We start from the raw sequence: 16,786 nt of genomic DNA on the forward strand, positions 1-16,786 counted from the left end.
TCGTCACCACCCTTTACAAATTTGATTGACATTATTTGCTTTAAAATAAGTGTATCGAAATTCATTGAGTAATCTGCGATAATATTTAGCCAATGCGGTTAGTCGATTACGTCACTTATACTATTATATCTTTAGAACCAGAAGTGACAACCATTTGGTTTTAGAATTTTATACAAAGTTCTATAGAAATTTTCAAACTAACCTATGCTTGTTAAAATCGATTCTGCCATCTCTGAGAAAATTTAGCAAAAGAAAAATTACATGTTTTGTCGGTTACGTCACTTATACCATTATATCTTAGGAACCAGAAGTAACAGCTATTTAATCTTCGAACTGAATTAATGGTTCAATAGTAGATGGTTAAGTCGGTACCTTTCAAACAACCCGCCTGAGTTCCCAACCCCGCACATAGGGCTAGAGAGTTTTTCTGGCCCGTAGAGACGAATTAATTAAGGTAAAAATATTTAAAGCCGAAACAAAAAAAAAATTTGTTTTACAAGGATTGATTTGTCTAGAATTCTGCCCGAACAGCCACGTTGAATGAGGTTACGGAACTTCAATTTAAATTCTGCATGGGGACTTTTTTCGATGTGCTCACACTTTGGAATACTAGCGCTTTACAAAATATTGGCACCCTTATACATATTAGAGCGGTAAAAAACAACGTGTTTTGTCGGAGAACTGAGCAGTAAATGGTATATAACACTATGGGTCTCCGAGGCCCCGTTCGATAGTCGGTTTTTCCAGCAGTTCAATAGAGAAAGACAAAAAGCAACTTGAGGAGAGAGGCATTTGACGGGTACATTGAAACAAAATGGATTTCAGTTTTTCTACGACTGAATGGAAACGTAGATTGAAAAAATCAAACGATTTTCAATTGATTGTTTCCACTCAGTCATTGAAAAACTGAACCTGGTTATGGTGACTTTACATAAAATCAACTAAAAATTAATAACTCGTTAGAATGGATTTCATATGCTGCCAAGAAATACTAGGCCAATGTTAAATGGAAACTAAAAAAACACTGGCTAAGTGTCTCGTGCTGCCTCAAAGATGATGAGATAGTGGTTCGACACCAAATCGAAACTCGTTTTTAAATGGAACCATTAGACCTATTTAATAGACAATTTCATTTGTCATTTAAGTCCTAGTCATAGTCTAATCCAGGGGTCGGGAATCAGCGGCTCGGGAGTTACATGCGGCGTATTGGATGTAAGACTACAGCAGGGGAAAGCTTTATATGCTAAATATATTTATTATATTAAAATATGTGAAAAGTTTGAAATGCAAAGAAAATATTTGAGTCTCATGAAAATTTATTTTTACTTTTTCGAGTTGAAAGGTCCTGGCCCTTCGTTTTTAAAGGAACCGCATAACTTCCGAGATGCGCAAAAAATTTTTTTTAGTTACAATATTCATAATTCATAATTCAGCAAATAAACGCGAGAAAAACACGATTTTGGAATTCCACATGAAATTAAAAAAAATCGTCTTAAAAAGGTACACTAAAAAACGATTTCCGTGCGGACATTTTTTTATTCAAGGAAAACGAGCTGCATGAATAAAAATGTATTCACTAAAAAATCCACACCAGACAAACTAAATTCTTCAATTATACCTAGTGCGAGATTGTGTTAGCAAGCTAGCGTAATGGAAAAGAACTAAAAGTAAAGACCAACAGAAATGCAGATGTGACAATAGCAACTGACATTGAAGTAGAGTTTACCGAACAGATTCCAACACACAAAGCTCGATGGTTAAATGCTTTTTATCAAGTCTTTTTGCCACATCATCTTAAAGTCGCTTTGGACTTTAGACAAACTCTTTCTTTCATCGTTCAAAAGGCTACCCATAATAAGGATGGCATTATCAGTTTCCCTCTGTTTTTTTTTCAGAATTGCATTGATATCTTAACCGATTGTTTGCGCTGAAAAAGAAAATCTGAACCGTCGTCGTCATGCAAAACGCTGCCTGAATCCAATCAAATATTAAAATCAATTTTATGTAGCCCCAGCAATTTTTGCTCAACTTATCTTGCCGTTGCAATTTAGCCCCAACTACATATTCTATCCCCGTCTGTGTCGACCAACACACCGATGTTATTTTTTTCCAGTCTCGGTGTCTCGCAGTTAATGAAAAATTCATTCAATTCACGGTACGCGACGGAACGACGGATCCTCGGATCCTCCACACTGCAAGTTTTTCCGGCTTGCACAATCTCCCATTCTCTCCCCGAAGGTCAAACATACCCACTAGCCGTGACATACATGACAGGACTGACGGCCACCATCCATCCGACCCACCGACCGGAATCCCAAGCTCCGAACCGACCCCCCCATAACAGTAAAAAGATACGATTTTAGCAAACAAGGGCGGGGTGCTGCCTGGTGCTTTTACGGCACTTTAGTTCGGGTGTTCGGGAGAAACGGTGGGGGTTGATAAACGGTTGTGCTTTCACAGATCTACCCCCCCCCCCCCCCCCCCCCCCCCCGGCCAGTCAGCCAGCCATCATTCTGTCCAACAATCTCGGGTTATTACTATACTGGCAGCGGAAGCGACTTTGTTCATCTCACCTTGGCGTCTCTGGAACTCTCGTCGGTTCCGTTGTTGGGTGGTCGGAACTCGGGATCGGCGGCGGAAACTAGAGAAGGGAAAGTTCTGCTGGCGATACAGCCAAACGATAAAATAAAGTACGGGCTCGTTTCTTTCGACAGATTAAAATTGGATTAGCGAACGCTGGGCCCATTCCGGAAGATTGCAGTGCGTTTTGGGAGGTGATTTTGTTTTTTTTTGTTTGTTTCCTAACGCCTAATAAAAATAAAAAGGTGAACCGAAGCATGGGGATTCCGGTTCCGTGATTTGCAGAGTTGATCATCATTCCGGTTACGTGGAAGTTCGGGTTTCGGGAGCACATTTTCCTCTCCGTTGAACATTTTTAACAGCATGAGGAGTTTGGGCTTGTTTGGAATGAACTTGTTAGAAAGCTGACGATTTTCAACGCAACGCTTCTAACCGAAGAAGAAATTGAATCTAATAATATTTGCATGAAAACGAAATTAGTTCGCAAAGAGGAGAAAACTTATTCTTGATAAAGAAGAAAACGCGGCATCGTTACTTTTTACTCAATTGTTGACTGCAAAAAAACTAGAAACTAAGATCCGAAAGTGGAGATCAACTAAGATCACTCAACCAGCTAGAAAGTTGAGTGTTGAAAATATGGCCTAATTATGAACGCTAATGATTCATCACTATTTCAACAGATTTCAAAGGCCTTTTAGCTGAACTCTTGAAATTGCTTTTTTGAATTTATTATAATATCGCTAGTGGCCAAATCTAAGTCCCAAGTCCTAAGTCCCTATAGTCCCTAGTCCCTACTTCCTATAGTCAATAGTCCCTATAGTCCCTAGTCCCAAGTCCCAAGTCCCAAGTCCCAAGTCCCAAGTCCCAAGTCCCAAGTCCCAAGTCCCAAGTCCCAAGTCCCAAGTCCCAAGTCCCAAGTCCCAAGTCCCAAGTCCCAAGTCCCAAGTCCCAAGTCCCAAGTCCCAAGTCCCAAGTCCCAAGTCCCAAGTCCCAAGTCCCAAGTCCCAAGTCCCAAGTCCCAAGTCCCAAGTCCCAAGTCCCAAGTCCCAAGTCCCAAGTCCCAAGTCCCAAGTCCCAAGTCCCAAGTCCCAAGTCCCAAGTCCCAAGTCCCAAGTCCCAAGTCCCAAGTCCCGTGTTCCAAGTCCATAGTTGTTAGGTTGTTGTTGTTGTTGCAGCGTAGCTTTATATTCTGATTGAGTGGCAGTAGAACTTTCGATGCACGAAGACAAAACGTGATTTACAAACAAATTAACAAAATTTGCTTTTTACACTTCTGCTACCAAAAATCCTCAAGAGACCAATCTATCGGTGCTCTATTTATTATTTGATTTTTAAAATCAATTTGTAACATTTTGAAAACGATTCATTATACCTCAAGTATTAGAAAAATATATTGAATTTGGCTGTACCGTGCTCCTTGTACTTTTTTGTGTCAATATTTATCAAAATGACAACATATTAAACAGTTTACCACTCAAAAAGTCGAACTAGAAAAACAGGAAAAGAAAGTCTAGACTCCTCAAATCGGCCGATCATCACCATGTTGGGAAATGTTTCCTCGGAGTTTGGAAGTCGTTACAGCAGCAGATTGACTCTGGGGATTTTACTGCCAGACACCGAGCTTCTTCTGTGTGTGTGAGCGAGCGGCGGAGAAAAAGTGAAAACCACCCTCCCATGCCAGGCAAGCCAACCCAAGATATTTTTCAAGTTGGCCTTGAGACAGCTTTTCGGGGCGGGAAATTTGGTTGGCTCTGACAGACGAGACACGATGCCACGATCCAGCAGAATGGATAATAGACGGGACAGAGATTTTTTTCCGGTTGTCTGCCTTAATTAAAAGCGAAAGCACTCAGCTCTAATCTGTGACAGTACCCTGAAGCTGAACAACGAAAAACAGCAGTTTCTAGGTTTGTTAGATAGTCCATGGCAAACGGGAAAAACTACGCAAGTGAGATGTTCTAGAAGAAGAAGAAGAAGGAACCCCGTGACCGGAGGGAGGCTGGTTGGGAAAGCTGTCAATGACATCACTTTACCATCTTTGCACTGCCTGCCGGGCTTGTCCCTTCGGATACCGAAACCGAGACTAATTAAACAGTTGATTAGCAGTGAGACGGAATGACTCTTCCTTCCACCAGTGTCACTTATCAGGGCCGCCGAGAGACAGCGGAAAAATCACGCAACAATGCGGCTGTGTTTCGGCTCATCATACCAAGGGGAGGCTTGGTGGTGGTAATTTTCAAGTAACAAGCTTTCAATTACATGAATTAACTTCCAGCTCCGGAGTGTTTCCAGCAGATTACCAGTGGATGAGGGTGCGATTCCCTGTGGTGAGGTATGCGAACAGGTTAGTTGATTAAAGGACCAACTGACTCAAGAATTCAAGGCAAATCAAATTCTGTCACAACATTGGAATTTTCCGAAGCTTTTTCTCGTCGGCATTTGTTCGCCAGGAGTATCTCCCAACCAATTATTCGTTGGAAGCTAGAGCAGATGAAATTGTTTCGAATGGAAAATATTTCGATTCCGATGAAGCGTACCATTAAATGACGGTTGCTGTCATCCAGGCGAAATTGTATTCAGTTTAGTGGTAAACAATTTTTGGTCTGTTGCATTTCTTAGGAAGCAATATTAATTAGCAGTTGCTCACTGCCGGAGAAAGTTTCTTCATTAGATGCAGTTTCAGCTTCAGGAGATATTGTGGGTCCGATATTTTAATGAATCAAAACCAAATATTTTAAACAATCGCCGCACAAATTTAGTTTGAATTTTGCGACCTTTGGCAAAGCGTAACCAAATTGGTTTGTTTTATAGACGATAGTTTTTTCCAAATGCGAAAGAACTGATAGAAGCTAGAAAAAAAGAAATCATCAACTCATTCTGCTCACTGATCCATTCTAGCTTTCACATTTGTAGTTGCATCTATTTCAAAAAAAGTCTCCCACCCTCCCATTTCGTAATTGGTTTCGGACTTAACTCTTCCGTCTTCCTATAGAGCCGAACCTATCGGAGAAGACGACGGTTTGCCGGAGAGATAAAATTTTGCGACTCAATGTCGGCTTGCATGTGGTCATTAAAATTTTACTATCCTTGATGAATAGATTTATTTGTTTTTATTTCTCTTTTCTTCGGATAGAATCTCGAACCGAAATTTCACTGAGGTCATTCATTGAATATAACATGCCACGACTTTCAACGGAAAATTCTTTAGCTTAACACAGACTCATCAATAACTGTGAGCTCTAATAGCAAGAGCTGGCTCCTTAACGTCTGATAACAGTGGATCGTTTATAGATTTTGAATCGACCACTTGATTCTCTCAATTCCCTTTTCTCGTCTGGGTGTTTAGGAACCTTGTTGAGTCGATTTTATTTCACTTCTCTCCTTTTTCCTACCACGAAATTAAAGCGCATAAAATGGAAATTAAAGCGCATAAAATGGCGTAAGCATTGAAACTGATTGTGTTTCGTAGAAAAATAACAGTTTTAATTGTTATCGCGACAACATATATGTTTTTCTGCACTAATCGTTTCCAAACTCAGACTTCGTCACGGTAGATTTATGACATAGGAATTAAAAGTCGAGATATTCGATGAAAAAGTAGAGGTGTACCATTCCATTTTTTTATTAGATAATATATTTAATAAGGCACATTGCTTTAGCTCTTAGATGCCTCGGGCATGAAATTTTTATTGGTTTGAATGTGAAATTCTGTTAAAAACAGATTTCCTTTTTTACAAATCACGTCATATTTTCACTGAATTGTTTCTTGCGGGCAGACTAAAGATACGAGTGTAATTTTTTACATATTCTAGATAGCATTGAACTAATAGAGCGGTATATCATGGCAGGACAGGCTCCCATAAATCTGATCGGAAGGAACAATTGAAAATTATTAAGCTTCCAATTCGTGGGAGGTCGTGATTGAATTTGGGTCCACGAGCATGGGCAAATATAGTTACACTGCGCTGCTGAAAACAACAGAAAAAATTCTATTTTCTCGGTTTCACGTTATTATTGATGTTATTTCCAGTGAATGATGATCGCGTCATTGCTTCCTGGTGAGAAAAATTGAATTTTACTTTCCCAGCATCGACAGAATAGTTCAGTGCTTCATCGTAGTGTAAATCACCATTGATTGCAGTTCTGATTCATGTGGATTTAGTCTAGAAACATGTTGAGAAATTAAAACAAATTGTTTTTTCAGTGAAAAATGGGATTTCCATAGCGGATTCGTAGGATTGAAGAAATACGCGTAATTTTTAAAGCGATCACTTTGTCACTGCGGATTGGACTAGGAAATGGGACTTGGGACTTGGGACTTGGGACTTGGGACTTGGGACTTGGGACTTGGGACTTGGGACTTGGGACTTGGGACTTGGGACTTGGGACTTGGGACTTGGGACTTGGGACTTGGGACTTGGGACTTGGGACTTGGGACTTGGGACTTGGGACTTGGGACTTGGGACTTGGGACTTGGGACTTGGGACTTGGGACTTGGGACTTGGGACTTGGGACTTGGGACTTGGGACTTGGGACTTGGGACTTGGGACTTGGGACTTGGGACTTGGGACTTGGGACTTGGGACTTGGGACTTGGGACTTGGGACTTGGGACTTGGGACTTGGGACTTGGGACTTGGGACTTGGGACTTGGGACTTGGGACTTGGGACTTGGGACTTGGGACTTGGGACTTGGGACTTGAGACTTGGGACTTGGGACTTGGGACTTGGGACTTGGGACTTGGGACTTGGGACTTGGGACTTGGGACTTGGGACTTGGGACTTGGGACTTGGGACTTGGGACTTGGGACTTGGGACTTGGGACTTGGGACTTGGGACTTGGGACTTGGGACTTGGGACTTGGGACTTGGGACTTGGGACTTGGGACTTGGGACTTGGGACTTGGGACTTGGGACTTGGGACTTGGGACTTGGGACTTGGGACTTGGGACTTGGGACTTGGGACTTGGGACTTGGGACTTGGGACTTGGGACTTGGGACTTGGGACTTGGGACTTGGGACTTGGGACTTGGGACTTGGGACTTGGGACTTGGGACTTGGGACTTGGGACTTGGGACTTGGGACTTGGGACTTGGGACTTGGGACTTGGGACTTGGGACTTGGGACTTGGGACTTGGGACTTGGGACTTGGGACTTGGGACTTGGGACTTGGGACTTGGGACTTGGGACTTGGGACTTGGGACTTGGGACTTGGGACTTGGGACTTGGGACTTGGGACTTGGGACTTGGGACTTGGGACTTGGGACTTGGGACTTGGGACTTGGGACTTGGGACTTGGGACTTGGGACTTGGGACTTGGGACTTGGGACTTGGGACTTGGGACTTGGGACTTGGGGCTTGGGACTTGGGACTTGGGTCTTGGGATTTAAATTTTAGTTTCGTGGTCCACTCGCTCTACAGTCGCGAAAACCTAGGGCAATTTAAACCAATTTTTCAATGGTATACTATTGAAATACTTAAGCGACGTTGCCTCATATGTTTAAGTTACATGTTTACGAATCGATTGGTAGTTGAACTTTATAAATCCAACAATAAATGAGTTATGACGGCAGAAAAAAGGTTACACGTCAAATTTTGCATTTTTTTATTGACACCCGCCCCCGTTTAGTGAAGAGCAAGACAATTTTAATGCTTATTTTCAAGGAAAATTAACTAACTAAGAGACAGATTTTTCTTTACTAGATTTCCGCTGTATGACAGTGGAGAAAACCACTCTAGCTTCCCTCAACAATGGCTGCCCTCTGAAGATTGATAATAGGCCCTAGAAATAGCTTATTTAATTAGAAAATATGTGTGCGAAATCAATTAAATTGAAAAAATAATTAAAAACGTGATTAATCCACCTAGCAGTGAGATGATACCTTTTTTTATCAATCCGCATGTGTTTTTTTTTGCATGGATATTCTTAGGTGTTTTAGTTCTCATGACATTATTTTAATCGAATTTCAATCTTAACGTGTGACATTCGATTGAACATTCCATGAGATGTCGAAATAAGTTCCACTTTAGAGTTTTTCGTCATTATTTATGGTACTTCCAGAGCTGGTATTCAGGAACTAGCATAACCCAAAATGATTCGAATGGCCATTAATTAATACGCCAAACAATTTACATCTTCTATATCGGTATGAATTTTAAAAATTCATCATCTGTAATTCCAGAATCGGATAAAATTCAATAATTTTGTATGGGACCTTAAGTCCTTTAATTTGAATTTTTGTTTTTGAAGTTCGATTTGGCCTTTTTGAAAAAATGATTAAACTTTGAGAAACGATTCGAAACTGGATCCGGAGTTCTAAGATCGGTGTAGCCGAAATCAGATAATTTCACCTGAGGAGTGTGTAGACATCTTTGAGAAATTGTAGTGCGAATTAAAATTTGGGGGTACATTCCGAATCCAAAAAAGAATACCGCTTAAACTGAAATAAATTTATTTGGTAATCGACTATCCAAATTTGCAAACCCGACAAACCTGATTAATTTATGTGAAATGGACATTTTTATACTAATCACCCTGTATCTCCTAAACCAGAAATCGGATCTGACTAATTTTTATAGGATTTTAAGACCTCTCATTTGAATCATAGATGATTCTTAGATTTCATTTGAATCTTAGATCGGTTCAGCCATGTACGAGAAAAATGAATTGCATTATTTTAATTTCGTTTCACATGTCATCCTGTGGTTCCGAAATCAGAAGTCGGATCCAAATTTGGAAGTATACTAGTTTTCATATGAATCTGAGTTTGTAGAAAACGGTTTAGCCATCTCCGAAAAAATTGAGTGAAATTATTTGTCACACACGCATTTGCTGATCTCGACGAACTGAGTCGTATGGTATATGGAAGTTATGTTCTTCCAGCTTTTATTGCTGTAAGTAGTTTAAATCAATATAATTATGGAATTACTTTCAACTCGAAAATGCTAATATCATCTGGTTTATAAATGCCATATTCGAACGATTATGTTGCCAAAAACGAACCGTGCTAAAATCGGTCCAAGGCAAATTGTCATGAAAAAGGATGCTGTACACAGTCTTTTGGGCACTTAGAAACAATTGTATGTCACAGTATAAAAATCGTGTTTTCCGTTGCTCCCAAGCATTTCTTTGTCATACAGTTCTCAAAACTTCTACTGCTGGAATGAGGGGAAAAGTCGTTTACACAAAAATATTGATATCTCCGTTAAAAATGGACGGATTTTAACAAACTATGGCTTGTTGGATAGCTATTACCATGCGGATTCTAAGTCTAAAATCATATTCTGTTTTCAAGGTCAATTGTGACAGATACTGTCAAAAAACTGAAAATTTTGACATAAAACTTCGTATAACTCAAAAAGTAAACATCCGATCTCAAAACCATTCAATAGCGTTCTGGGTGACGGGGAGACCTTTCATTTGCGACTAGTTTGATCAAAATCGGTCCAGCCATCTCTGAGATCTCGACCTCTTAGTTGACAACACACATACAGACACACACACATACACACACACACACAGACATTTGCTCAGTTCGTCGAGCTGAATCGATTGGTATATGACATTCGGCCCTCCGGGCCTCGGAAAATTTTCCGAAAGTTTGAGCGAATTCTATACCTATTTTTTATATATATAAAAAAAGGTAAAAACAAATTGCGCTCACCACCATTCAGACCATTTGGAATATGCATTAAAAAGCTAAATTATTAACTAAAAAATTTAAGTTAGTATGAAATGCGTGTGAAACAAAAAAAACTACAAACTATTGACTGAAACATTTTCAATAGAAGTACGGGTAATGAATTGACCCGGGTTGGCGGTTCAATGCACAGGACGCTGGTCTTACAAGCCAGTTGTCGTATGTTCGAGCCCCGACCTGGAAGGATTCTTAGTGTCAGTAGGATCCATAGTACCTAGCCAAGCAATGAATCGGCTGCGAAGTCTGTTGAAACAGAAAGGCCAAATTCCACAAAAGGAATGTAATGCCACGACTTTGCTTTACGGGTAATGGATCACCTCTTGAATATAAGCGATGAGAAACGCGTATGAATTGAGCCTACCACACAACATATAGTGTTGAATAATGAGGAATAAGATGTTAATATGTCAATATTTTTTCAGATTGAACTTCGAAGTTCAGTCAGATGATAGTTTGGGATGTTCGAAGGAATGATTCTCTTGAAAAACTACGAATGAATAAAAACAGGAAAAAGTAGTGATAGTTTAGTAAAAACCTATTTCAATCCAATAAATTCAATTCAATAAATATTACTGTGAATTTCTTAAAACAACTGTTAATTGAATAGAAACAGGAAAGTTGGTTCGAACATAGTCTAGCAAAATCTACGAATCAAAGCACCCTACAGTTCCGGAACTATTATCCACAACGAATTCAGAGATTCTGTATGAAACCGTTCCTTCTATAAGTTTGTGAAAATCGATTAGACCATCTAGAAGAAAAGTAAGATAGATCCTCAGGCAGTTTTTTCCACTATTTCCAATACTTAAGAAACCTAATTTCGAAACAAATAGGAGCTATAATATGTCACAGTTTAAAGTCTAATAGAAAAAAAAATTCCCACTTTTGCTTCGTCGCTTTAGATAGCGGTATAAATTTTTAACGCTAAATCCAGTTGTTCCGGAACCGGAAGTCGGATCCAGATGAATTTCAAGAATTTCATTTGGGATCAAAGACTGTCCCAGAAAGTATGGACGCAACCAAAAACCGCTGCCATTTCGCAATGGCTCAGAATCTGTCAATTTTTATGGCTGCGTCCTGTTGTTTACACTCTTCTCTAACCACTTGTGCAGTTGTTTATTTGTTTTCATTAAATTGTTTCGAAATGTGTGGATTTTCAGCCGAACAACGTCGAAAAATTGTGTACAAATGTTGCATAGAACGCAGACTGTCACTGAGAAAGATAGCAAAAATGGAAGGAGTGAAAAAGCCGCGCGAAATGCAATCAGGAAGTTCGGTGAGGATAACACCTTTGAGGATAAACCGAAAACGGGTCGAAAAAAGGTCCTGCTAACCCTCAGTTGGATAAACGTATACTGAAGGCGTTCGGGATGTGGCCAAAAAAGTCGGCACTTCGAAATTGAATGTTCTTCGTGCTAAAGAACGTTTGAATCTTCGAACCTATAAGAAACAGAAACAACCAAAACGTAGTCCGAAACAAGAAGCATCGATCAGGCCGAGGGTTCGAAAGCTGTACAATACGATTATTGCTGGAAATTTGAACTGCATAATCATGGACGACGAAACCTACGTGAAACTCGATTACAAATCCTTGCCGGGAAAACAATATTATACGGTGCGAGAAGGGCAAGTGTTGAACCTCATTCGTATCCGAGCAGTCGTCCGCGATACACTTGTTGTTTTTTCGCTCCGTATCGGGACGGTATCGATTACAAAACCTCGAGTGCGAAGGTGTTTCCCTAGCAAGGGCTGGAGGAAACATTTTTTTGTTCTCTTAGATCCAGTGGTTGATCGAGTGATAAACACCGGCAGCAGACAGTGGTATACACACTTGCTTGCGACCATTTCTACCTGTCGCTTCAATAGCATCGGCACCAGCAGTGAGTGACTGGATCATCAAGGTCACGCGAGAGAAATAATCCAAGCAAAGGACCAACTCACCCATCAGCTCAACAAACCATACCGGTGAAGTAGTTTTTTTCATTTTATATTTCAACTTTTTTCCTACTTCTCACTATCCTATCTATTTTTTCTATTTTCCTTGATAGTGTGGGAGACTTTGTTTCTCCTGCACAGAAAATATGTCTTCCGATGAGGGGAACCTCGGGGAAGATGATGATAAACCTAGAGATGAGGAACGTTTGGATGAATATCCTGATAGTGATACATCTGAAATGGATATCCCCGCTCCCCCTCTGGAAAAACCACCAATCCGTCAGAAGGTCTATCAGGATGACGGATCGGATGGCCCGTGGGTGGTTTACTTCCGGCCCATAGCTAAATCCCTCAGAGTCCTCAATATTTCTCGAGATCTGACTAAACACTACTCGGCAGTAAAACACATGGACAAAGTATCTCCGAACAAACTGCGCGTTGTCGTGACTGATCTAAAACAAGCAAACGACATTGCTACCAATGAGATTTTCACGAGGGAATATCGCGTCTACGTACCTTCTCGGATGGTGGAGATCGACGGTGTGGTCCACGAAGAAAGTTTAACTGTCGAAGATCTGATGAAGGATGGGATTGGCCGCTTCAAAAATCCCGACCTTCAACCAGTGAAGATATTGGAGTGCAAGCAATTGCACTCTAAATCGACACAAGATGGAAAGTATCATCCATCAAACTCTTTTCGTGTGACCTTCGCCGGTTCTGCACTTCCGAATTACGTTGTAGTGGGAGGGGTTCGTCTACCTGTTCGGTTGTATGTACCGAAAGTAATGCACTGCTCAAACTGCAAACAGATGGGACATACGGCTCAAGTCTGTTGTAACAAACCACGATGTGGTAAATGTGGTGAGGGACACAGAGATGACTCCTGCAGGAAGTCAATCGAAAAGTGTATTTACTGTGGTGAGAATCCGCATGCTCTTTTTGAGTGCTCTAAATATAAGCAACGCGAGGAAAAGCTCAAGCGAACCGTGAAGGAGCACTCCAAACGATCTTACGCGGAAATCCTCAAACGAGCTACTCCACATATCTCTGACAACCCATTCGCTTTTTTGTCGACTGACGCTGATGTTTCAAATGACCCCGACGAAGGACCTTCTTCTGTTCAGCTAGGAACAAACAGGAAACGACCAATTATGTCCTCTCCTAAGCTTCCTCGCAAAGGTCTTAAAATACTAGAAACTGAAATATTAAAACGGAACCAAAACAACAATGTCACAGAGCCGAAGCCAATACCTCCTGGATTTCGAAAATCGAATTACAACCAGGAATTTCCAGCACTTCCAGGGACACTGAAAAACCCAAGTGATCCCAAAACACAACCAGAAAACCCGACAAACGTTGGATTACTGAAACTCTCTGATATCGTGGACTGGATATTAACAGCCTTCAATATAACTGATCCTCTTAAAAGTATTCTAACGGCTTTATTACCAACAGTAAGAACATTTTTAAAACAGTTGACTGAACAATGGCCCCTCCTTACAGCGATCGTATCTATCGATGGCTGAAATACCTACAGAAATCGAGAATATGATCACTATACTCCAGTGGAATTGCAGAAGTATCATCCCAAAATTAGATTCTTTCAAATTTTTGATAAATTCGCGTAACTGCGACGTATTTTCATTGTGTGAAACATGGCTCACTTCAAATATAAACTTTGACTTCCACAATTTCAACATTATACGCCTGGATCGAGGAGACTCCTATGGAGGGGTTCTTTTAGGGATCAAAAAGTGCTATTCATTTTATCGAATTAACCTCCCCTTGATCCCGGGCATTGAAGTTGTTGCTTGCCAAATCAGAATTAGAGGCAAAGATCTTTGTATAGCTTCTAGCTACATACCTCCCAGAGTCTCGATAGGGCATCGACGACTTGCAGACATCATGGAGCTTCTTCCCACTCCGCGGTTAGTTTTAGGAGACTTTAACTCGCATGGTACGGGGTGGGGCTGCCTATATGATGATAACCGTTCTTCGTTAATTTATGATCTGTGCGACAACTTCAATATGACAATTTTAAATACGGGTGAAATGACACGCAATCCAAGACCGCCAGCCCGCTCTAGTGCGCTGGACTTATCCCTTTGCTCGACATCACTACAGCTAGATTGCAAGTGGAAGGTAATCCCTGATCCCCACGGTAGTGATCACTTGCCGATTTTGGTTTCAATATCCACTGGTGCACAAACACCGACATCAGTCGATATGACATATGATCTCACGAAAAACATCGACTGGAATTCCTACTCGATCGCGGTATCCCAAGCTCTTGAAACGAAACAACCAGATTCGCTTGAAGAAGAATACAAATCCCTAGCTGACTTGATCCTCAACGCCGCGATTCAAGCCCAGACCAAACGAGTACCCAAAACTACAATCACTACGCGACCGTCAACCCCATGGTGGGATAAAGAGTGCTCGGAAATATATAAAACAAAATCATCCGCGTATAAAAAATTCGGGAACAGTGGCAAGCGCGAAGACTACGAAAAATATGCATCATTAGAAAAGACCATGAAAAATCTGATTAAAGCAAAAAAAAAAGGTTACTGGCGTCGGTTCGTCAATGGCCTATCTAGGGAAACATCGATGACCACTCTGTGGAATACAGCCCGTCGTATGAGAAATGCAACCACTAATAACGAATCCGTAGAATATTCAAACCGCTGGATATTTGACTTCGCCAAGAAAGTTTGCCCGGATTTTGTTCGGGAATCGAATACCTATCGCGTCGCGTCCTCTCGATACACTGAAAACGATACCCCCTTTACGATGACGGAGTTTTCTCTTGCCCTCTTATCGTGCAACAACAATGCCCCAGGGCGTGATAAAATTAAATTCAATTTGCTTAAAAATCTTCCCGATATCGCGAAAAAACGTCTGTTGAACTTGTTCAACAAGTACGTCGAACAGAACTTTGTTCCTCAAGACTGGAGACAAGTGAGGGTTATCGCTATTCAGAAACCGGACAAACCAGCCTCCAACCACAACTCGTATCGGCCGATTGCAATGCTTTCCTGTATTCGGAAACTGCTGGAAAAAATGATTCTGTTTCGTCTCGATGAATGGATGGAAACAAGTGGCTTGCTTTCAGATACACAATTTGGCTTCCGTAAAGGCAAAGGAACGAACGATTGCCTTGCGCTGCTTTCTACAGAAATTCAAATGGCATTCGCTCACAAGAAGCAAATGGCATCAGTATTCTTGGACATAAAGGGGGCTTTTGATTCAGTTTCCATAAAAATTCTCTCGGAGAAGCTGCACAAGCATGGTCTTTCCCCACTTTTCAACAATTTTTTGCACAACTTATTATCGGAAAAGCACATGTTTTTTACACATGAAGACTTGGCGACCTCACGAATTAGTTACATGGGCCTTCCCCAGGGCTCATGCCTCAGCCCCCTTCTTTATAACTTTTACGTCAATGACATCGATGAATGTCTTGAAAATTCTTGCACGTTAAGGCAACTTGCAGATGATGGCGTGGTGTCTATTATAGGATTCAAGTCTACCGACCTGCAAGGACCATTACAAACTACCTTAGACACTTTGTCTACATGGGCTCTAAAGCTGGGTATCGAATTCTCCACGGAGAAAACTGAGTTGGTAGTATTTTCCAGGAAGCGTGAACCTGCACAACTACAGCTTCAACTAATGGGTCAAACCATAGCTCAGGCCTTCACATTCAAATACCTCGGAGTCTGGTTCGATTCCAAAGGTACCTGGGGATGTCACATTAGGTATCTGAAACGAAAATGCCAAAAAAGAATCAACTTTCTACGTACAGTGACCGGGACTTGGTGGGGAGCTCACCCAACAGATCTTATAAGGATGTACCAAACAACGATATTGTCAGTGATGGAGTATGGATGTTTCTGTTTCCGTTCAGCCGCGAAAATACACTTTATCAAGCTGGAGAGAGTCCAGTATCGTTGCTTGCGTATAGCCTTGGGTTGTATGCAGTCGACTCATACGGGGAGTCTCGAGGTACTGGCGGGAATTCTCCCGTTGAAAAACCGTTTGTGGGATCTCTCATATCGACAACTCATTCGATGTAGCGTCTTAAACCCGTTGGTTATCGATAACTTTGAACGGCTAGTCGAGCTTAATTCTCAGACCCGATTTATGACATTGTACTTTGATTTCATGTCACGTAACAATAATTCTTCTTTCTACAATCCTCACAGTGTTCGTTTCTATGATACTTCTAATTCTACGGTGTTTTTCGACACATCCATGAAAGAAGATATTTATGGAATCCCGGATCACGTATGCCCTCAAGTGATCCCAAATATTTTTAATGACAAATTTAGAGAAGTCGACTGTAATAAAATGTTTTACACTGACGGATCACATCTCGACGGGTCCACTGGCTTCGGTATTTTTAATGAAAATTTCACCGCCTCCTATAAACTCAGTGATCCGGCTTCAGTTTACGTCGCAGAACTAGCTGCAATTCAGTATACCCTTGAGATCATTGAAACTTTGCCCACAGACCACTACTTCATTGTATCGGACAGTCTCAGCTCTATCGAGGCTCTTCGCTCAGTGAA

The 16,786-nt window shown here is 41.2% G+C and overlaps 2 protein-coding genes across 3 annotated transcripts in view; one reads left to right on the top strand and one right to left on the bottom strand.

Moving 5' to 3' along the window:
* Positions 1-16,786, bottom strand: part of LOC131438857 (zwei Ig domain protein zig-8) — a 701,379-nt gene that overhangs the window by 675,578 nt on the left and 9,015 nt on the right. The gene's annotated exons all lie outside the window — the stretch shown is intronic.
* The window catches only part of LOC131434328 (uncharacterized), a 37,482-nt gene continuing 33,054 nt past the window's right edge, over positions 12,359-16,786 (top strand). The window contains exon 1 of the mRNA XM_058600996.1: positions 12,359-12,528. Coding sequence (XP_058456979.1) covers positions 12,359-12,528 — 170 coding nt within the window. The remainder of the gene's footprint in view (positions 12,529-16,786) is intronic.

This window comes from Malaya genurostris, chromosome 3 (assembly GCF_030247185.1).
Source record: "Malaya genurostris strain Urasoe2022 chromosome 3, Malgen_1.1, whole genome shotgun sequence".
In the NCBI taxonomy this organism is placed as follows: domain Eukaryota; kingdom Metazoa; phylum Arthropoda; class Insecta; order Diptera; family Culicidae; genus Malaya; species Malaya genurostris.